Source organism: Alternaria atra, assembly GCF_907166805.1.
Source record: "Alternaria atra isolate CS162 genome assembly, contig: 29, whole genome shotgun sequence".
Lineage (NCBI taxonomy): Eukaryota > Fungi > Ascomycota > Dothideomycetes > Pleosporales > Pleosporaceae > Alternaria > Alternaria atra.
The window spans coordinates 3,312,152-3,335,429 of NW_025091327.1; the positions used below are offsets into that span (position 1 = coordinate 3,312,152).

Consider the following 23,278-nt stretch of genomic DNA (forward strand, 5'->3'; position numbering starts at 1 on the left):
TCTCATCGAATTGCTTGGCTACGCTTGTGGAGGAAGGAACAGCTCCAGACTCTCGCGCTGGTTGACGTTGTGCGGGAAGGCACATAAACGTCGCGGGACCCACGATTCCCCGCCTTCGTGTTGCTGCAGCAGTTCGCTATCGCATCTCAGAGCGTAGCATCAACACCTGCCCCGTAGACGACCCACCATGGAAACTCTGGATGCTGATAGTAGGGAAAGGTATGTTGTTTGATTCATTGGCGACCCGTTGTCACTTCCATACCAATCTGTTCGTGCTAATTGTTCGCCATAGCATCGATTTACCCTCGATCAACCACATGGATGCCGGCAGAGTCAAGCGCAAAGAGGTGGAGTATCAGAGAAAACACTCCGCTGCCATGCCCAACCCGTTGCACCTTTACGCGAGCCCGCCGCATCTGCACAGCAATCGCCAATTTTCAGTCGCCAGCGCAGTACCCGGCTCGCTTGGAGGCTTGCTGTCTCCTCCCGAATCACGTAGGACATCTAGCGATGAGAAGAAATCGCAGCGACCAACGGCCCGGCAGTCGCTGCCGTCAATACATGATGCGCTAGGCTCGGAGCAGCCGCTGACATTCCCAGCTACGGTGCCTCCGCCCTCATCTATATGGTCAGCTCCTCAGCATTATCTCTCTTCATCCGCTGCTACTTTACTGACCGAACAACGGGCACGGTACTATCCATCCGATCTTCAACATACCAGTCAAGGATCTTCCAATCCTTTATTACACCCACAAAGTTCAATCCTCAGCGCGCCAGCATCGAAAGCAAGCCCACCGTCACCACATCCTCCGACCCAAGCGGATTCTTTGCCTCATCCACCCTTCTCGGAACCACAGCCGCCGTATTCGACCCCTCAACACAGCCCGAAGCTACCAGCCCTTCATCCACTCAAGACTACGCGATCCCCGTCAATGAGCGCCGCTCGCACTAATATCCCCTACCCTTCATATCCGCCACCATCAACCACGTACGAGAGCTCTGCTGCTCAGTCAGCGGGACCCATGAACCAGCGTTATCCTTATTCGCAGTATCCTCCCAGCTGTGCTTTGTTAGCCCCTTCGGCGAGTGTTTCCAGCTTGGCATATCCTCCAATAACCTCGACTTGCGCTGCCCCGCCTTGGTATCCTCCGCAATCATGGCAGGATAACTCGGAGATGGCTCGTTTGGAAGAGAAGAAGATTGGTCGCTCGAGCCTATTACCCTATGGCGAGTCGGTCAAGCGACATCTGGAAAGCTTTGATCTGGAGGCTTCACTTAACGAGATGGCTGACGGATCTGGACGGATTGCTGAGTTTTCAAAGACATGTCGACAACAGGCGCGTGAGAATCAACACATGGGCATGGACTGTGGGGATATACTAAGGTTAGAGGAGATCGTTGATATGCTAAAGCAAAGTGGGAGGATCTTGATGTCGCTTCAGCATATGCGAGATGTCGTCTTCAACCATCATCAAGTGAGCATCATGGAACCCCCACAAGATCCGCGTTATCGACCGAGAAACGGTTACGATGACAGTAGAAACAATTATGGTGACAACACCAAACGAATGGGCGGCTTCGCTGGTGGCGACAACAAGACTAAGAAGCGAGGCGTAGGTGTTTCTCATCCTATTGATCGCGTATCGACACTGACTTCAAACACAGCGAGCTGCACCGCCAGGACGTTGTCATAGTTGCAACAGAGCCGAGACCCCGGAGTGGCGGAGAGGGCCAGATGGCCCCAGAACCTTGTGCAATGCTTGTGGTTTGCGTAAGTACGCAAAGATGATATAGCTTTACCCAGTCGACTAATACCGCGTTTAGACCATGCCAAGTTGGCTCGCAAAATGGGTGGCAAACAAGCTACGACCAGCTCAAATCTTCGACCCAAGTCTATTGATCATGGTTCATCAACGAGATGATTACTCTTTGACGTTCACATCGAAACCTAGTCCAATCGCCGGCTCGTTCTGAGCGTATGGCTCCGGCTGTAACCCCACTCACCAGTAGACTCCGCAACAATCAATCTAATCAATCTTGGAGTCGTTGATTGACTTGGTTGTTAGCGGCGTCGCCGATGATTGATTGTGGATTGATTGTTGGTGTTTTCGGGCAGATTGATTGCAAATTGATTGGTAGATTGATCGGATTGGACGCTAAGAGATCGAAGTTGTATACAATTACAGCAGCTAGGTGATCCACTCTTGTATATTGTAGTCGCAAACAAGGTCCTTATCTGATAGATCGTCCCACGCTCTCACTAACTGAAGAGCAGCAAGTAGCTCACTACCAATAGCGCGTCGTTTGGGCTCAAGTAGGTCACCGAGCTCACTGAAGAGCCGCTCACAATCGCAACTCGATGCTGGAATAGTTAGTATAGCAATTGCAAACTGGCTCAAATATGGGTATTTTGAGCGCATTTGTATCCAATACACTACTGGGTGGCCATCGCCTAGGTACTGCTCCCTACTCCACTCAGGTTCTTGAGCCTTCCAGCGCTCGTACTCGTCCTCATCTGCCTCCTCGTTGTTGTTCCGACCAGTGTGCGCCATGGAGGGAGAGAGCTCCACTCCGCCAAGATCCATGAACTCCCCGGCGCTCCAGGAGTTGAAGGAGGAGGATACATTAGTCCTATATAGGTAGTATCTAGACTTATTAGCGTTAGGTGGTAATGTTTTGTGAGCCAAACTTGAGACAAACGTGAAACAGGACGCTAGCAATATCAACGATCGCACCTCATCCCTTCTTTTGCAATGTGCAACGTTAAATTTTGGTAACAATTACTTCACCCTAACAAAATATACCTAACGTGAGCCACAAGCGAGCTGATCACTTTGCCAAGACAACACCACCTCCTGCTATCCATCACAATGCCACAACTACCTGATCTTGAATCACTTTCCCGCGCAGATAGGCTAATCCTTGCCATCCAAGCTATGAAATCTGATACATCGCTAAGCCAGCGACGCACTGCTGCTATCTACAACGTTCCTCAAAGCACGCTCAGTACCCGACGTGCCAAAACACCTGCCCGACGCGATATCCATCCCAATTCATCAAAGCTAGTAAAGCACGAGGAAGAGACGATAGTCCAGTATATAAGGAAGCTTGACGCGCGAGGTTTTGCTCCCACGCTTAGCTACGTACGAGAAATGGCTGATCAGCTACTTGCTGCACGTGGTGGTACCCAGGTTGGCCAGAACTGGGCTACCAACTTCATACGCCGCAAGCCTGGTATCAAATCTTAAGTAACTAGGCAGCGTGATCTCCAGAGAGTTCTATGCAGCGATCCAGCTATTATCAGCCCCTGGTTTGATCTTGTACGTAGCGTCAAAGCTACGTACGGTATCTTGGACGAAGATACCTATAACTTTGACGAGACTGGCTTCCAGATGGGTGTTGGAGGATCAGTAAAGGTGGTCACAGCGTCTGAAAGGCGCCTCAAGCCATTGGGAGTTCAGCCTGGCGATCGTAAGTGGGTAACGTTGATTGCCGCGATCAGCGCTGGAGGCTGGGTTGCTCCACCCTTTCTGATCTTCAAAGCAAAGCACCACGACCAAGCCTGGTACCATAACCCTAAGGATTGGAGAATAGGTGTTAGTAATAACGGTTGGACGACAAATGAGCTTGGTATCGCCTGGCTACAGCACTTCATCCGGCATACAGAGGCTCGAACAGTGGGTAGTCACCGGCTGCTTATTCTTGATGGCCATGAGAGCCATAAGTCACTTACCTTCCAAGATCTATGCGAGGAGAACAAGATTATTACCCTCTGTATGCCTCCGCACGCTTCCCATATCCTACAGCCCCTTGATGTGGGGTGTTTTGTTCCCTTGAAGCGGGCGTACAAGAAGGAGATCAATGTCTTGGCAAATAACCACATCAACCACATCGATAAGAAAGCCTTCTTAACCACCTTTACTCAGGTATTTGGTAGCGCGTTCTCAAAGGAGAATATTATATCTAGCTTTTAAGCAACTAGCTTAGTACTATATAACCTAGGGGCGGTGTTATCAAAGCTTGAAGTCAAGCCTCGTACGCCATCACCACCGCTACCAGGGCTTACCACCTGGCAGCCTAAAACACCAAGCAACGCCATTGAAATAGAGGCTCAATCAGCGCTTATATTTGACCGGATTCAGAGGCACCATAGCTCATCACCAGCATCAATTATCGAGATGATGAGGCAGTTTAAAAAAGGGGCGGATATTATGGTACACTCTCAGGTGCTTTTAGCAGCTAGGGTAGCTGACCTTGAGGCAGCAAATAGAGCTGCTTCTGAGCGTAGGAAGCGTAAAAAGAAGCGAATTCAGAAAGGAGGGACCCTATCGCAGGTAGAGGCTGAGGCAATGGTTGAGCAAAGGGACGTTGATGGTCAATTCGAGAAGGAGGCGCGTGATGGGAGGCTGCGCGCAGGTGGTAGTAGAGGTGGTATCCGACGCTGTAAGACATGCGGTGAAACTGGGCATAACAAGCGCACATGCCAAAAAGATACAGTAGAAGTAGACGATTAATTCAAGCTACTGTACGTTGTAACAGCTTATCGTGGTGTTAAGTTGTTCGCGTGTGAACGTAGGGTGCCGCATTTAGTGATCAGCTCGCTTGTGTGATCAGCTCGCTTGTGGCTCACGTTAGAACATATTTTAAAAGAAGATCGTGCGCACCACTGCAGTGTGCAGTAGAGGTAGATTGAGTATATTTCTAGAGGTATCATGAGTGAGGCATGAGGCATAAGACATGAAGCAGGAGTGATGGAAGTCAGATCATTAGTTTGGCCAATAGAGTTGCCCGGTTATCTGTCCGCCGCACTTTAGGTTTCACGTTTAGTGGCTGACAAGGTTATACCATGAAATTTTCAAATCAAATCAAGTTATTCAATTCAAAGCAAGTTATTCAAATTTATCTCAAATCAAAAACAAATCAAGCTATTCAAATCAAATCAATCAAGCTTTGATTTGATTTTGATCCGTTGCGAGCCCTGTTCACAGCGGTGCCTGCGCGTCAACGTTGAGCGAACAATACCATGTTTATCAGCTATTCTCTGCCACGGGATCTTGTCGCCAGAGGGTATAGAATCACACTCTGCAAGCGCTTCTTCGACACCTGTCATTGTCGTTGTGTTGTGGTGTTGAGAAAAAGTGGCGCATATCAGGTTTCCGCGCATTTGGTGATGGCGCGCATTTGGTGCACGGACACGGTACCTGTTTGGCATCCACAACAGCGTCACAGTATGCTGCAACGCTGGGTAAATTTTAGAAAGATAAATCGAAGTAGGGACTTTATGCAAAGTGTAATAGAAAAGAAATCGGAACACCTGAGATTCGGGTTCGATGATTCGTGCCCCGGATTTTTCCGTTTCGGTAGTAGAACTGTGAGGAGTATTTGGGCAGGCACTGAGATATTGGTATAGGCTTGTATTGAGACGAATCCTTGAGGAGCTATCAAGACTCCTAGAGGGATGATATATACCTACGTCACGTGATCGTGGCTGGTGAGGGCCGACGGTGGCCCGAAGGGTCCCCGGTGGCTTGCCTGCCTGTAGCTGGAACCTGTGGTATTGGAACATCGTGACAATAGCCCCTCCCTTTCTTGAGAGTCGTCCCGACTCTCGCAGCGGGTTTATGATGCCAATACAATCGCTGCGCGCTTAGTGTTCGAGCTGCGCTTCACATGTTACTTCGTTCGCGTTGCTAGCCCGATCACATCCCGTAGTCATCCCGTAACCTAAACGCTGGGGGGCATGTGAAAAACCTCTGTGAGGAAAAAAATCTTGTTATGCTCCGCGCACTTTAGGTCGCCATGGCCGCAGCCATACTACCTAGCCATCTCCCCGATCCACCGCAGTGAATGATAGGGCGTTTGGCCCGTTTGCACTGTGACTGCTCAACTCGTGGCTCAGTGTTTGCGCGGTGTTGTCGCTCGTGTTGAGCACATTTTCTGTGTTCGCAACACTTTTGTTGGGCGAGCGGTGAGTCTACGCAGCGACTGCGGAGACCCTTCGGCCATGTAAGAGGGCGAGCTGCGGTGCTGGGTGAGAGGGTATAAGTTGCAGCCTTTTGGAGTCTTTTCTGCATCTAACCTTCATCATCACAACAACAACAGTCCATCGCAACAACACCATCATGGCTATCCACTCCATTCCCATTCCAGGCTCCATCTCCAACACTCCCCTGCCTCCTCATGTCCTCGTCCTGCCTCAGCATCTGCAAGCTCAACCCCAGCTGGTGAGGTCTGCCTGCCAATCTTGCGTGGCGTCGCTGTCGACTCCGAGCAAGGCCGGGCTCAGCGACGGGACTATAAAGGGACTCGCCCGGGTCTTTATGGAGGGTCAGTTCTGCGTCCGCAACTCCACCTACGGTGTCTGCAACGGTTGCCGTACTGCCAAGAAGGCTGGTTGTGTTCCAGTGAGTGTTGTGGCTGCTAGTATGATGACTCCTGCTAATGTTTCTCAGGTTGCTCCTCACTTTCGCCGCGCCGTTAACATCCTCATGTACCTCGTCGACTACGCCACCCGCAAGAGCATCCAGGTCATGACAACAGGAGGTTGGGCGGACGAGATGGCCAAGCTTGATGGTGATCAGCGCATTGCGGCACACTGGCAGCGCGCCTTCGACTACGCGAAAGATCTCCGCGCCGGCTTTACTGAGCATGCTGCCCAGCTCAAGCGCGAGATCACTGAGTCTAAGATGAGTGAGACTGATTGGTACAAGGCCCGTCAAGTCTCCCGCACCTTCAATCTTGAGCGCTATACTGCTGGCGTAGGTTCCCAGGGCTTGAACGCGCCTGCCAACGTTGTTGTTGATGCTGCCCTTGAGGCTGCTTCCTTCCACAAGTCCGGCAACGCCTCGGGTCGGGAGCGGCGCTACTACTACTATGGTGCTGAGGTTCCTGGGGCTCATGAGGTTGCGGCACCCTACCTGAGCGAGCCTGGTGGTTCCCCTACTAAGCGCCGTCGTCCTTCCGCTCAGGCGGATGATGAGGATGAGAGCTTCTCCTTCCGCCCCAGCCCTCGCCAGGATCCTCCAGCTTAGTGGGTGAGTTCTCTAGTAGTTTTGGGGCTTCATAGTGTATTTGTAGAATAACATCTCCTCTCAAGAACTTAATTTCATTGAATTGGTGATGGTTTCTAATACGTGCATGATATGGGAGCTGCTCACAGCTTTCCCTTGCGTCCCCTCCCTCTTTCAGACCCTCGGGTCTGTCTTCGGGTTGTAGGCGTAGCCATGGGCCGTCCTTGGGCCGTACGGCTTCCGCCGCGCGCCCGTGATACGTCCTTTGGGTTTGCCATGTATTCCGCGAGGATCTGCTCGCAGTTGTCCAAGTGATCTTCCGGCTCCCAGGTGCAATCCTGGGTTGGCCATCCCAACCATTTGACCATGTATTCGCGGCCTCTGGCCGCTGTGTCCCTGTGTTCCAGGATGCCTTCTACCTCATACCGGTCTCCTGCAGAGACGTCCTCGGGTATCTGGGTAGGTCCTGGCTTGAAGCCTGCGAACTTGAAGGGTTCATTCCAGGGTTCGAGCAGTGCGATGTTGAAGACGGGGTGGATACGGGCCATCGACGGGGGAAGGTCGAGCCTGTAAGCCAGCTTGCCGATCTTTTTGGTCACTATGAATGGACCCAGATACCTTGCGTCCAGTTTCTTGGAAGGTCGGCTTGTGGTAATGTTCTTTGCCCGGAGCAGAACCAAGTCACCTTCCGCGAAGTGGAGCGGTAGTCTGGAAGGGTTGTACCATTTTGCATTAGTCCGCTGGGCTTTTTCCAAACTGGATTTGGCGGCGCTGCTCATGTCCGCCCACTCAGTGAGTCTGTGGCTGACCTGCCGTCGCAGTTCCGGTGTTGGCCCGCCCTCTGACCATGAGGTGGGTGGTCTCCGTAACCAATGCTCGTCAGGCACGCCATCGAAACCCTTGGGGTTTGTTCCGAAGGCGACTCTTATGGGCGACTGCCCATGTGCTGAGTGCTCTTTGGAGTTGTAGGCGTATTCCGCGTAGGGCAACAGGCCGGCCCAGTCGTCTTGCCTGTACCCCATGTAGATGCGGAGGTACGTTTCCAGTTCCTGGTTCTGTCGCTCCGTCTGCCCGTCTGTCTGGGGGTGGAACGCAGTACTCAGGCGGTGGTCTATCTTCATGTGGAAGCATATGTCTGACCAGAACTGGCTGGTGAAGACTGAGCCTCGATCCGACACCAAGGTGTCGGGTGGGCCCATTTTTAGGAAGCATTGCCGCAGCAGGATGTCGGCAACCCCTTGGGCAGTTATCGTCTTTGCTACGGGGAGGTAGCGGACGTACTTCGAGAACCTGTCCACCAGGACGAGGATTGCATCGAAGGTGTTTCCTTGTTCATCTTGGGACTTTGGCAGGTCGGTGACAAAGTCCAAGGAGTAGTGGCGCCAGGCGGTGTCTGGCACTGGTAAGGGAACTAGTTGTCCCCATGGCTTGTGCCTGCGGATCTTGTTCAGTTGACATGCGGCGCATCGCCGGATGTATTCGCTGACATCACGCTTAGCGTGTGGCCACCAGTATTTCATTTTGAGGACGGCGACAGTCTTGTCGACGCCGTAATGTCCGCCCATGGGATCATCGTGATTCCTTATAAGTAGGTTCGCGCGGAGTGCTGCGTCTTCGGGTATCCACACTTTCCCGTTCCTGCGCAAGATGCCAGTGGGGTCAACTTCCCATATATTGGCTGTCTTATTCGCCTCGCCCTCCGCTCGTCGCGTCAGCGCTTCATTCCCGTGATAGGCCCGATCACGTTCCTGAACCAGCCTGATGTGTTTGAGTAGGAGGTCTGGGGGTTCCAGTGCGAAGGCGTCTTCGCCCTGCGCGGCTTCATGCGCCAGACTGTTGGGCGAGAGGTATTTGCTGTCAAGGCTCTGGAGGAGGCCTTTAGCGATGTCAAATCCCTCTGGCCTAGCTTCGTATGTACCTTCCTCACATTGGCAATCTTCGCCTGTGGTTGGAGTGTGAGGTAGGGGAGGCGACTCGTCGCCGTGTTCTGACATCAAGTCAGGGAATTCCTGCTCGGGAGCGAGTGTTTCGGATGGTTGACGGGACCTCTCAGGTCCTCCATCGGGGAGTTCGCTGCCCTGTACTTCCCAAGTAGTACTAGAAGCCATGGACGTCCGGATGGTCCATACTCGAAGCTTTTGTTGGAGGGTTGGCAGCATGGCATCTTGCAGCGGCTTTTGCTCGCCAACCCGGAGGCCTTGCGCGTAGTCAGGTCTCCTGGATGGGCCGTCCGCCGGGTTGTCAGCCCCCGGTTTGTATTCGATTTCAAAGTCGAATCTGGCCAGTTCCTCCGCCCAGCGGGCTTGTTTGGGGGAGAGTTCCTTCGTGGTCATGAAGTACCTCAGGTTGTTGTGATCGGAGAGTACCCGGATCGTGGACGGGGCATGCTCGAGGTAGTGTCGCCATGTTTTGAACGACTCAACTATCGCTGATAGTTCCTTGTCATGCGTGTGCCACCGCAGTGACGGGCCAGTGAACTTCTTGCTCCAGAAGGCCACTGGCTTCCAGTGCTTCTCCGTAGGAACGTCTGTGTTCGCTGGCTGGAGGAGGATTGCTGCCATGGCGAAGTCTGACGCATCAGTCAACACCATCACTGGCTTGGTTGGGTCGAAGTGCTGGAGTACAGGTGCCTCCGTGAACTTCTGTCGCAGTGTCGTGAACGCTTCTTGGGCGTCCTCCGGCCACGACCAAGGCAAGTGCCATTTGGTGGGCCCTTTGCGACTTTTCGCCTTTTTCCTCTGGGCTTCCCCCCCTTTGGGAGTACTCTGGGGAGGCGGCGGTGCTTGGGCGCGTGTCATAAGGTCCACCAGCGGGCGGACAATGGCGGAGTAATGATAGATGAACCGTCTGTAGAAGTTGCAGAACCCGAGGAAGACTTGGATGTCTTTGTACCCTATGGGTTCTGGCCATTCCTGTATTGTCTGCACCCTTGCTGGGTCCATCACGACGCCTCCTGGGGTAACAATGAAGCCCAAGAACTCCACTGACTTAGTTGAGAAGGCGCACTTGTTCGCCTTGCAGAACAATCCCCATTGGACCAGCCGATCAAGCACTTCTTCAACGTGCCTGTCGTGGTCTTCCTCATGTTCAGAGTAGATGAGGATATCATCCAGGTACACCACGCAGGTGCGGTCGACCAACCCTCCAAGAGCGCGGTGGACGTAGGACTGGAACGTCGCTGGGGCGTTGGCCAGTCCAAATGGCATAACGTTGTACTCGTAATGGCCATATCGGGTTTTGAAAGCTGTCTTCCATTCATCCCCTTCCCGGATCCGGAGCCTGTGATAGGCGTCGCGGAGATCCAGCTTGGTGTAGATGGCAGCTTTCGATAACCGGTCCAACATCTCGCTGACCAGCGGGATGGGGTACCGGTCCTTGATCGTGACCTTGTTAAGGCCGCGATAGTCGACGCACAAACGCATTGTGCCGTCTGACTTTGGGACGAAGAGGATGGGTGCTCCCACTGGCGACTTGCTAGGTCGGATCCATCCCTTCTCCTGCGCCGTTGCGAGGTATTCCCGTAGTATCTCCAACTCCCTGCCTGAGAGGTTGTAGATTGGGAGGTTTGGGATCTTCTTCCCTTCCTCAATTTCTATCGCGAGATCATACTCGCTGTTGGGGCGGATGATGCGCGTCTGCCGCTTGCTGAAGGCTAGCCATCGATGGTGTAGCTTGCTCGGGACGTGCTTCAGTTCTTCGAGATCTGGTTCATCGTCAGCCAGGTGGAATCCTGGTGGACCTTCCTCTCCGTCGGAGAGAGAGCGGCCCTTGTGCGGAGGCACTGCGGCGCGCTGAGGGTCTCCATTGAATACCGCTGCCACCAGGCGATGAGTGGCTTCCTCAGGAAGTCCTGCCAGATCTGGTGCGTCGGCGATGCACTTGTCGAGGTGGGCTTTGGTCCTGTGTGCCCAGGCCTTAACCCAGAGGATGCCTCGACGGTTGTACCAGTCATCGTCCCTGATCTCGTCGCCGCTTAGTCCCGGCTGCAGTGTCGAGGTTTCAGTGACGTGTTGCTTTTCAACGTCTTGGAGTAGTGTTTTAAGCTGTTCTGAGATCGTTGAACATGACAATACCCCTGGGTGTAGCACGTAGGCTCGTTCCCCCTTGGCGATGTCATGTAGCAGACTGCTGGCGGTAGTAATATGGATTCGGTCTGTGTCGCCTTCGGGCCACCAACGGAACGTCCCTTTAGAGAAGTGGATTTGCGGATCCGCATCCCGCAGCCAGGGGTATCCTAGAACCATGTTGTCGCAGGCCAAGCGCTGTCGGGAACATGAACCTTATTACTAATAACGCTGTGCGATGACCTCCATATAAGCTGAGCTATGATGCTAGAACAATACAACACATACACACTTCATAATTTCTCGTACTTGCAACTCCGCACCCAACCGTGCGACAGATGGATATCGGCACCTCGGTGTTTGGGTGGGGACACACTAAAAACGAGCTCCTTCGTACAAACATCACCTCGAGGCGCTTTGGAAGGTGCCAGATAGCTACAACGAGGCGCGAGATGGGCCTCATTCAGACTTGGGAACAATCAAAAAATCGCTGTGTTTGATTCCTATTCAAGGGTGTCACAGACCCATTTACGATCAAAATACCCCTAAATAGGAATCAAACACGGCGATCTTTTGATTGTTCCCAAGTCTGGCCTCATTACCGCGCTGGTTGGCTTACTAGCAACCACCGGGCGTTCTTGTCAATGTGGCAAGATCGCAAAAACGCCGCTGTTGTTGCAGCTGGCGTAGCTACAACGCCTCCGCTACAGAAGCCACGTGTTGGTTTATCAGCGTCCCGATCAGCCTTCTTGCAGTCTTTAATGGAGCTCGCTATGAAACAGGTAGAGGCAAGGCTTGAGGACGAGTACGAGGTCTGGAGACGGCAGCCAGTACTAGACGACGGCCCTCTAGCTGTGGATCCAATTCAGTATTGGCAGTTGCATGTACACAAGTATCCTGTGCTCGCAAAGTTTGCAATTGACGTGCTAACAATCCCTGCTGCGGCTACTGATTGTGAGCGAACTTTCAGTGAGTGCGGCGACCTGTTAGGCACGCGGAGGCTTCAGATGAAGCCTGATTTGCTTGCAGCATTGCAAAGCTTGAAGAGCTGGGAAAGGATTGGGATTCAATTGCAAACATCACCAAGTTTTGGGCTCGTACGAGGCCTTACAATAGAGGAAATCGCCAAGATACAGCAGCAATATGACCAGTTTGACTGCAGTTAACGCAATCTGATCAGTCTAATCAGCCTGGAGAGCTTCATCTTTTCAGTCTAATCAATCAGTCTCGATCCTCCGCAAAAGTCTTGGCAATCAGTCTAATCAGTCTAAAGAGCCCTACTATCCCAGTCCAATCAGTCCCAAGGCCTCGGACTGATTGAATTGACTGTTAGCAAGTCTGGACCAACTGCCTGACGCGTCGTCGACGGTGTAATTGGTTGCGGTGTACACAATGAAACGGCTAAGGCTGATGATGATTGTGATCAGACCAACGGAGAAAACACCAACAACACGGTGCAATGCAATCTTATTCAAAGCGTGCCATAGTCCACTTCTACCACCTCTCTCTTCTGTCTCTTTGTCGCTCGCCTCCACGCCCATCCTTGTCTCGCTGCCCACCACTCCAGTCGACGTCATTTCTTGCATCGAATACGGTTCCGTCTTGGTGTGGCTTTGCGCCTTTGTCCGTAGTAGCGTTGCTGTCCTCTGGACTTTGATTTCCTTTACCATTGGCGTCTACATCTGCGCGGATGACGTTTCTGAATTTTTTGACCAAGTCTTCCACTTTGAATGGCTTGCTGATGACCTCGTCCATGCCTGCATCGATCATGCCCTTCCTCTGCGCCTCTCTTACATTGGCACTGATGCCCAGAATCCGCGAGTAGCCTATCTTGCCCTCCTCTTGCAACTTTCGAATTTCCTGCGTTGCCGTGTTCCCGTCTTTGATGGGCATTTCTTGATCCATGAGAATGCAGTCAAAGTAATTGCGGTCGTTAGTATCTTCGGGTACGTTCTGGCCACGCTTTGCAACAGCATCGACGGCTTCTTGCCCATTGCTTGCGGTAAAAACTTCAAAGCCTCGGGACTGTAGTTGGCGACGAAGGACTTTCCGGTTGATTATGTTGTCTTCTACGAGAAGGATGGTGCATCTGGTTTCGAAGCTCTTCTGGCTGTTCGATAATGATACAGTGTCCGCTGCATCTTGTTGGCTCGTCGTGTCGCTTCCTCCCAGGTTGAACAGCTTGTCTTCGATAGCGGTGGTGGTGGATGTACTCTCGCGTTGAACTTGACTCACGGTCCGTTTCGTCTCCCCGGTCCAGTTGTCTTCGGAGGATTCTGGATGTGCTTCTGCTCTGTACTCCGTTGGTGGGTTCTTGAGAGAGTCATCGACCTTGTCGATGTCGATCCCCCGATGGCTTGTGAGCGTCTGAGCTTCAGGCCGTGTTTCTTTCTTTCCCTCTTTAATGTTTAGGAAGTTGGGATTCGCAGGACTATACGAAGGCCGCGGGGTCTGGGCGCGATTGGATGGTTGAGCGCTTTGGTCAGAATTACTTCGAGATTGGCATGATGGTCGGCCGTCTGAACGCCGAACTTTGAAGAAGAATCCAAACGTTGAACCCTCCCCTTCTATGGAGCTTACACCAATGTCGCCGCCATGTAGTTGGCAGACTGGAGAGATGGTAAGCTGAGCTAAAACAAGTTACGCTATAGAACTTACGTTTGCGGGATATAAAAAGACCTAACCCCGAGCCTCCATATCTCTCCTGCGTTTTTGGTGTTGCTTGGCTGAGGAGCACAGATCAGTCTTGCGCACCAAGTTGATGAGAACAACAAACCTACCGAAATCGCTCGAATAACTTCTTTTGATCCTCTTCGTTTATACCTATGCCTGTGTCCTTGACAGCTATCAAGAGGTAAAAAGCGACCCCAGAACCCCACTCAGAGGTTATCGTCGAGTCAACGTGGAACGCTTCTTCATCCCGACCAAAGAATATCATGTTAGGTGGATACGAGGTTGGATGCTCCATAGAGGCACCTAAGGAGACAACAATCTTCCTCTCACCGTGCTTCTGAGATGTGAACTTGATTGCATTTGTGATCAAGTTAGCCAGAACTAACATGTTAGCACAGTTCACAAGCCAAAAGAAAAGTATCACCTTGTTTCATCCTATTAAGATCGGCAATAACGTGATCAACTTCGAGTTCGTCGTACGAAACATCCATTGCATAATGAAACTTGATGTTCTTTGCTCTGAACTCAGATTGAAACACCTTGAGGAACGTAGAGAATTCCCATTTCGGCCGTACTTCTATGACGGGGTCAGCGAATATGCCGAGCATGCACAGTGCAACTCACCATGCGGGATAAGAGTTAGCATCATGGAATCAAGCTTTGAGAAGGATAGTATGTCGTCGACAAGGTTGTTCTGATGGGAGACGCACAGCAGTATTGTATCTGCAGCGTCCATAATATCTGCGACCTGGTCGTGCAGCTCCGTGTGGCTGTTCCCAATCTCACGGGTAACCTCCTTGACTTCTTCGGCTAGGTGCAGGACGGCGCTGAGCGGATTGCGAATCTCGTGCGAAATCATGTCGATGAACCTCTCCTGCTGATCTTTGCGCTCTCGCGCTTCAGTGGCGGCTCGTTCTTGCGTAAGTTGGGCGTTCTTAATCTCAGTAATGTCGACAATGGCACTGATGAATCCGGCCTCGGCCTCCTCGCCAAGTGGCCTGAGCAGGAACAACCGCCATTCTTCGTGGCCAGCAGCGTTATCACCGACACATCGGAATTCGATCCTTAATTCATCGCGAGAGGAGAAGGCTTTGCGGTAGGCACTCATGACATTGTCATAGTCATCCGGATGAATGCTCTCAGGCCAGGCGCGGAATTCGTTCTGGCCCTTGTTCGTCGTCAGCTTGAAGAAATCATCGTTGACGAACATGGCCTCGGCTTTGGCATCGAGAATGGCGAGGCCGTTCGGAAGCAGCTCGGCAAACCTCGCGAATAGCTGGGTCTGTCGTGCATCGGGCTGTAGTCCCACGTCACCTTTTCCCTGCTGTTGCGATTGGGAGTCCTTCAGCTGCCTGCTGGGGTTTTCGCGCGCAAGCTTAGTAAGTCCCTTGAGCGACAGGTACTTCTCGACCGAGTTGTTCTGCAGCATCTGGGCCAGGACGCCCTGGCGGGTGCCTTTGTCATCGACGAGGGTGCTAAGTAGGATCTGCGACTCAGGGTCATCGAGGTCCTTGAGGAAAAGGCGGGCGACTGGCGGGCGTTAGGACGGGAGACATCAGGGAGGGGCAAGCCGATGCATACCTACCTTGACCGAGCGGCCGCGTACGACGGAGCGCAGGGCGCGGAGGGCTTCATCGGAGTAGCTGTAGTTGGCAGAAGTGCCCTGCCCGTCGAGGTTACTTCGCGCGCGCCCCCAGGCGAGGTTGTAAACGACGGCGAGGTCGCTGCCCCAGAAGATGGCGGCGCAGTGGGGCATGGGCAAGACACACGAGTTGACGAGACATGTCAGCGACGACGGCCAGGACTCGCGCGGTCCCAGTGGGCACTGAGACCAGTCATTCTCGTCGAGACTCTGCGCGTTTAGGTCGAACACGGGCAGACCGGCCGCCGAGAGAGTATCGAGGTTCTCCATGGGTGGTGCGGCTGTCTGAGATATTGCGGCCGTGTGCGAGCCCAGCAGTGCCACGAGGCATGGCGGCGATTCGGCAAAGACGTGGGCGCAAAAAGAGCAGCGATGACATGCACCAGGAGAGGACTAGCTCAGCGCTTCGCGTGCCTGGCATATCACGATCGCTCGCGCACACAACTTTGAATGACCACCGCAAAGGCGTGCACTCGCGGAGATTCATTCATTCATTCATTCCTTCGATCCTACTCAGTTTTAGCCACGTTTTTGTGCAGCTATGCCCGGTTAGTAGGCTTGGCAGACAGCCGACGCGGTGCAGAAGAAATTTCTACCCCGCCCCCATTTCACTTCCGTAAACAAGAGCCATCTGTCCCCAGAGGCCTGCTGTTTCCCTTCAGCCACTATCTACATTTGCTTGGCGGCCCATCCAGATAATGGTTCTACCAATTAGACACTGTGCTTCTAGGCTCATAGAGACGATGTGCCTCGTGTTTTGTGACTGTAATACCTTCAGTCTCACTCCAGCTCCGATAGTTTTGGTGTTCTCCGTGCGTTACCGTGTCCGTGCGCGTAGTGCACTTTTCGCGTAATGCGTATCTGAGCCACCCAACCGTCCCATCTTTGCAGTACTATTTCTCAACACCACAATGACTTTAGAAGAAGCCCTTGAAGAGCGACGTGTAACTGATCCTGGCGAAACGATCCCCGATCAGCATTTGGCGGATAAACACGGTGTTTGGCGATCAACTCTGACGCGGCGGGCAGAGGGAGAAACCGCGTCGCGTGAAGACAAGGCAATTGCACAACAGAAGCTTACGCCACAACAAGAAGATGAGCTTGTTACTTACATAGAAGGACTTACTGTACGTCACTTGCCACCTACAAGAACAATGATCAAGAATTTCGCGCAGGAGATAGCTGGTGTAGAGGTCTCTGATTCCTGGGTTACGCGCTTCCTCAATCGTCACCCCGAAAGGCTTACCTCGCAATGGGCAACTGGTATGGATAAGGAGCGTCACAACGCTGATTCTTGGGGAAAGTATGAGCAGTACTTTAGGCTCATGGACCAGAAGATGAAGCAATATCGCATTGAGACTCGGCACACATGCAATATGGATGAGAAGGGCTTCGCGATCGGGAAGATTGGCAGGTCCAAGAGAATCTTCGACAAGGCCTTGTACAAGCAAAAGCACACTCGGCAGTCACTCCAAGATGGCAATCGTGAGTGGATCACACTCCTTTCTTGCATCTGCACCGATGGTACAGTCCTTCCGCCAGGCCTCATATATGCGGCTAAGACCAGAACGTCCAATTAAGCTGGTTGGTCGATGTGGAAGCAAAGGAACACTCAGTATTTACTGCTGTTTCTTCTTCTGGCTGGTCGAACGATGACGCAGGGCTTGGCTGGCTTGAGCAGGTGTTTAATCGCTTCACTAAGAGGAAAGCAAGAAGAAAGTACCGTCTACTAATAGTAGATGGCCATGGGAGTCACCTAACTATGGCTTTCGTTTCCTTCTGCGATCGCAACAAGATACTGCTAGTTGTGTACCCTCCTCACAATACCCATACGCTTCAGCCGCTGGACGTAGTTTGCTTCAAGCCTCTGGCTCAAAACTACAGCGATGAGCTCACAGGTCATCTTCACAACAGCCAAGGCCTGGTCCCAGTGAAGAAGGGTGACTTCTTCCGCCTTTTCTGGGCTGCCTGGGTGAAGACCTTTACCGAGAAGCTCATCTACAGCGCCTTCAAGTCCACCGGGTTGAGCCCATGGGACCCTAACGTTATACTTAGTAAGTTTGCTCCTAAGGCACCTGAGCCTCCTCCAGTTACCCCACCTCCTCAGCCATACGAGGGCCCCGATTGGCGACTTGCTGACAGGGCTCTGCAGCGTGCTGTGGAGGACAAGTATGCAGAAGACTCAGTGCGGGTACGGGATACCCTTCACCATCTCCACATCCAAAATCAGCTACTCACGATGACAAATAAGGGGTTAGATCAAGCTCTGAGGCAGCAAAAGAAGGGCAATAAGAAGAGCAGAGCTTTGCCACTCATTCAGAGGCAAGATTGGGATGGGGAGACTCAGTGGTGGTCTCCTTCGCGCGTCAACAAAGCTCAGCAACTCCTGGGTGAAGCAGATGAGGCAGAAAGGCAAGAAGAGATCAGAAAAGCAGACGCAGCTGAGCTTCGTGAGACCACACGCAAGTTCAAGCAAAAGCTTGACGCTGAGAAAGCGGAGAAGCGGGAGAGAGAGAAGAAGGAGAGGGATAAAAGGAAGGCAGGGGAGCGCCAACAGATTGATGCACGCAAGGCAGAGCGAGCGCGCAAGGAGGAGAAAGACCGTGAAAACGCATCACGCACTAAGCTAGCGGCCACCGAAGCTGGCCACCCACTGAAGCTGGCCACCCGTCCAGAACTTGGCCACCCACTCCACGCTCATGATTTCTCCATAACCACGCAACCAAAATGGATCCCCGTGAAGCAGCAATTCAAGCAGCTATTAGCGACGTTGTTTCTGGTGTTTTTACTAGTCAACGAGCTGCTGCAAAGGCGTACAAGATCCCTCGAAGCACGCTTGCGGCCCGACTACGTGGTACACAGACACGTCAATCTAGCCACGAATACCAGCAGCGATTAACTCCACAACAAGAGGAATTTCTTGTACAATGGATCCTTGAAGAGGACGCACGCGCGTTTCCTCCATCCCATGCGCGCGCGCGAGAAATGGCGAATCGAATCCTGAGGATGAATGGTGACAACAATCCTGTGGGCAAGCGTTGGATATCCTTCTTTCTTAAGCGTAACCTACGCGTCGCATCTATTGTTGGTAGAAAGATAGAGGGCTCGCGGGCTGAGGGCGCAACACAGGAACAGATACGCGCGTTTCTTGAGCTCTTTGAGAGGACTCGCGTACGACTAGGTATACGCACTGAGGATATGTGGAATATGGACGAGACTGGCAAGGCTATGGGGGTATGTGCAAACACTAGAGTCCTCGCAGATAGCCGTAAGAGCAAGGCTTACAAGCAGTCGCCAGAGAATCGCGAGTGGGCATCAATAATCGAATGCGTGTCGGCTACAGGCAAGAAACTGCGCTGCGGGGTGATATTCAAGGGCAAGAACCTACACAGTACTTGGTTTCCTGCGATAATACCCGACTGGCTTTACACAACCTCTGAGAACGGCTGGACATCAAATGCGATAGGCCTCGAATGGCTGCAACGGATATTTCTGCCTGAGACGGCTCCATCAGACGATCGTTGGAGGATGCTAATTCTAGACGGCCACGGCAGCCACATTGATCTAGAATTCCTGTGGACCTGCAAGCAGAATAAAGTTCAGCTTCTGTTTCTACCTGCTCACTCATCTCATGTATTGCAGCCACTAGATCTCTCAGTTTTCTCAGTAGTGAAGAGATTCTACCGAAACCAGATCCAGGAACTATCGCATCTAGATGACGCAGCGCCTGTTAAAAAAGAACGCTTTATTACAGCCTACTATAACGCTAGAGAGGCTGCGATTACTGAGAGAGTAGTACGAGCTGGATGGGCTACTGCAGGCATCTGTCCATTGAACATTGAGCGGGTAGTCAACTCCTCACAGGTAGCTCAGAGGCCTGTTACGCCACCACGTCAGACTCAAGCTCAAACTGCTAAAAGCTATCTATCTACCCCCCGTGGACCTCGTGATCTTTTTATAGCTCAGCAAGAGCTGCACAGGAACGAGAGTGTTAGCCGCAAGACTCACCAGCTTATTCAAAAAGCAGGCAAAGCTATTGCAGTAGCAAATACTCGCGCAGCACAGCTAGAAGCAGAGAACAAAAGACTATATAGTCAACTTGAGGCTCTTAAGCCTCAGCAGCCACGAAAGAAAGTTCATGTAAATTCAAATCAACGCTTTGCAGATATAGAAACAATTATGGTAGCAGTGCAGGCGTCTGCTCTTTTAGAGTTACAAAACAATAGTAACGCTGCAGAAAAAGCAGCAGAGAGAGCAGCAGCTAAATCAGCAGCTCAAACTCTTCAGTCTATGTGTACAGAGTGGCAATTGTAACTAGGATGAATTAATTACGTTGATTTTTGATGGGTGGCCGAGTTCTGGGCGCGTGGCCAGCTTCGGTGGCCGCTAGCTTAGGATGTTTACTTTTTGTACGTGAAACGGGGCATCCCGTGCATCTGATACATACCCTAGTCAACAGAGCGACTACAAGTACAGCTCTACGAACACCTGTGACCTGTAGAACTCCACAAAGTCACACTCATATTATTGCCTCTCACCTTCTCCTCCTACTGTCAAATAGTCCTTAGGAAACCCTGTAAACCTTTTAATCCCCTAAACTGCCTTATTTAGACCTTCAACCCTTGATCCATTACGGCAATGTCGTCGGAAGCTTCCTCAATATTAACACCAGAGACATCAACACCATCAGAACCAGCGCATTTCGATGCCGTTATCCGTTCTCACCATATCATCGTCCAGAATGCGCACCGCAAGCGTCGCAGGATTCAGTATTCCTGCAAGCTCTGCTCATGGAAGAGTCATCACCGCGGCAACGCCGTTCGACATGTTCTAGGCAGTCATTCCATGCGTGCGGCATCTCAATCATCTCACACGACACCTACACCACAACGAGAGATTACAACTATGTTTACGCCTCTGTCCTCACAGGCAACCCTTCGGAATGCCTTTAACCAACAGGGCTATCGCGAGGCCGTTATCGGACTACTCACACGACGCCGGATGCCCTTTCAATCTGTCGAATGGAGCGAGATGAAGGATCTAGCGCTCGCCTGTAATCCCTTTATTGAGGACCTACTCATTACATCTCGCCGTACTGCTGTTCGTTCTATTGCATCCAATTACTCTCTCTACAGAGGCCAGATTCGAGATAGCCTTGCCGCCGCTATTAGCCCGATTCATCTAGCGACTGATTTATGGACTCACCGCATCTTCACTCTCTACTAGCCATTTGTGCCCAGTGGGTGGATAGCCAGTACGTCCTCCAGAAAGCCCTTTTAGGGCTGCCAGAATGCCGATTCACCCATGCCGGGGAGAAGCAAGCCAGTCTTATCCTTGACGTTCTTGAGAACTTCAATATCCAGTCTAAAATAGGCTGGTACATAGGCGGCAACGCTACTTCGAACGACACATGCCTAGAGCACCTCCAAAAAAGTCTGCTTACAAATCATGAGGTTAGTTCCAACTATTTGAGCTTAAATATATGATTGAGGCTTGAATCCTATCACTAACTACTAAATAGGTCAAGTTCAACGCTAAACATCGCCGCATCCGATGCATCGGACATATCATTAATCTCTCCCTCCAAGCCTTTCTACTCGCATCCTCAAAGGAGGCTCTACTCGCTGCCCTCAATGCTGCGGCTGAGGTCTCTGGCGAGGACCTTCTCTCACAGTTTTCCCGTGTCCTCAATTCGCAGCAACAGAGGCTCAACGCGGAAAGCCAGCGCCAGCGCCAGCCTGGATCCCGACAGAGCCAGGTGCCACAACGACCTACTCGCCAACGAAGCAGCTGGGGCAACCCGGGCTCCATATCTGACGAATTCTCTGGCATTCAGCATATCCCTGCCCTCAGCAAGCTTCATGACCTAGCTGTCTGGCTACGCAATTCAACGCTTCATGCCAACATCTGGGATAGAGATGTCGATCTTCGGCTAGGCATAGATAACCGTACAAGGTGGTCATCCTAGTATCTAGTCATTGATAGGGCTATTTCGAAGCAAACGGAGATCAAATCCTTTATGACGGACTATGAGAGCTTTCTTAGCAATATTAGGCTCACAGCTCATGATTGGGATATGCTAGGCAAAGCCCACGCATTTTTACAACCGTTTGCTTTAGCAACGTTATATGCTGAAGAGAAAAGTCATCTATCTCGCAATCGCTGCCGCTTATAGATGCTCTTCTTGTTCATTACGAGAGAAAGAAGGTAGGTCATACTGGTTATCCTCTAGAGTCTAATACTCATAGTTGTCAACAATCAAGTAGATCGGCATACTTGATTCCTGTGTAGGTTAGCACTTTCCCAATCAGGGTCGAGTTATACCTAGATAGGAATCAAATATGCCGATCTACTTGATTGTTGACAACTGTGCTAATACTGATTTTCTACTAGGAGCACTACTCTAAGCCTGAACGTTATGATGTCCGCATGCTTCGTGCTATTGAAATGGGCTGGTTTATCCTCGACAAATACTACAACATGACCGAAGACGTCCCCGTTTATGCTGTTGCCCTTCTCCTCCACCCCTCTCGACGAGCCGCCTATCTTCGCAAGAACTGGCCAGATACGTGGGTGAAGCCTGCTATTGAAGCTGCCTATATATTATGGGAAGAAGAATTTAAGGCAGAACTTACGCTAGACCCTTCTCTTGCTCCCCAGTCGATGCCACCGCCATCTAAGCCGGCCAAGGCTAAAAAGCGCGGTGTTGAGTTTGACCTACTTATGAGGGATATCGAGGTAATGCCGACCAATGTGCTAAATGACGATGATTTTAGGGCATTCATTGAAGCACCTATAGTTCGCATTGAATGCACTCCTCTTGAATGGTGGTCCCGTATTGAACAGCGACATCACTATCCTTGCCTCAGCCGCAGTGGTGTATTCGGTATTGAAAAACCCCTGTCAATATTTCAATATATATTGAAAATATTGATTTTTTCAATATTGATTCTTCAATATGGAGTTCTTCAATATTGAGGAAATATTGAGGATATTGAGAATATTGAGAATATTGAATTCAAGCATGCAACTCGCTACTCGGAACAATTTCGGACCTCAGAGCTTTACCAATAAATTTTTCACACATTCAGAACCACGAAATAACGTACTTTCTCAACCTCGGTATGGCACATAACGACATCGAAATGGACGACGGCACCACCTCTCAGCTCTCAGGTCTCGGTTCTTCTCCACCCGCCAACTTCTTGCACGCAGAGAGCCCCGGTTCTACGGCTACTACCGAGAGCAGAACTTCTTCCGGTCGCGGAACCAAGAAGCGTACCCAAACCGCTCGAGAGACTTGGAGCCACGCGAAGAAGTTCGAGCGAGATGAGCAAGTCCGACGTGATCGCTATGGCAATAGGATATGGGCTTGTAATAAATGCTCATGGGAATCAGCTTCTAACTTCCGCTCGAAACCATCTTGATCGTACGCACGGCATCAAGGTAAAACCACAGCAGTCACAGGTTGTGACAAAGGGACAGGCGAAGCTTGAGCAGATTCTGCGACGGCAGGGCGAGAAACAACAAGCCCAGAATGATGAACGCGAGCGAAAAGTACTCAAAAACGCTATCAATACCAAGGTCTTCGAAGAATCTCTATTGCAGCTTATCGTTAACAACAATCTTCCACATAAGTTAGTGGAGTATCCGGAGCTATACTTTTGATCACGAGTGTCAATTATATGGCAGCAGATGTTTACCCAAAGTCTCGAGCCATGATACCAAAGAAAATGGACCACTCCTTTATACGGACGAAAGCTGAAATAAAACAACAACTCCACTCCGCACTTTCTGAGATACGTCTTGCCTGTGATGTCTGGACAACTGAGTATAAGAAGAAGGCTTTCCTAGGCGTTGTTGCGCACTTTGTTGATGCCGAAGGGAAC

The 23,278-nt window shown here is 51.5% G+C and overlaps 3 protein-coding genes across 3 annotated transcripts; 2 read left to right on the forward strand and 1 right to left on the reverse strand.

The window, feature by feature from the left end:
- Positions 1-187: 187 nt before the first annotated feature.
- ALTATR162_LOCUS9372 (uncharacterized protein) lies at positions 188-952 on the forward strand (the record flags this gene model as incomplete). The annotated part of the gene is made up of 3 exons (XM_043317005.1): positions 188-219; positions 293-544; positions 601-952. 3 exons carry the CDS (start codon positions 188-190, stop codon positions 950-952), a joined length of 636 nt encoding a protein of 211 aa, XP_043172940.1.
- Positions 953-12,568: 11,616 nt separating this feature from the next.
- Positions 12,569-15,659, reverse strand: ALTATR162_LOCUS9373 (uncharacterized protein; the record flags this gene model as incomplete). The annotated part of the gene is made up of 6 exons (XM_043317006.1): positions 12,569-13,683; positions 13,733-13,800; positions 13,855-14,128; positions 14,172-14,324; positions 14,372-15,277; positions 15,329-15,659. 6 exons carry the CDS (start codon positions 15,657-15,659, stop codon positions 12,569-12,571), a joined length of 2,847 nt encoding a protein of 948 aa, XP_043172941.1.
- Positions 15,660-17,628: 1,969 nt separating this feature from the next.
- ALTATR162_LOCUS9374 (uncharacterized protein) lies at positions 17,629-20,927 on the forward strand (the record flags this gene model as incomplete). Its single annotated transcript, XM_043317007.1, has 2 exons — positions 17,629-17,992; positions 20,911-20,927. 2 exons carry the CDS (start codon positions 17,629-17,631, stop codon positions 20,925-20,927), a joined length of 381 nt encoding a protein of 126 aa, XP_043172942.1.
- Between the last annotated feature and the right edge of the window lie 2,351 nt (positions 20,928-23,278).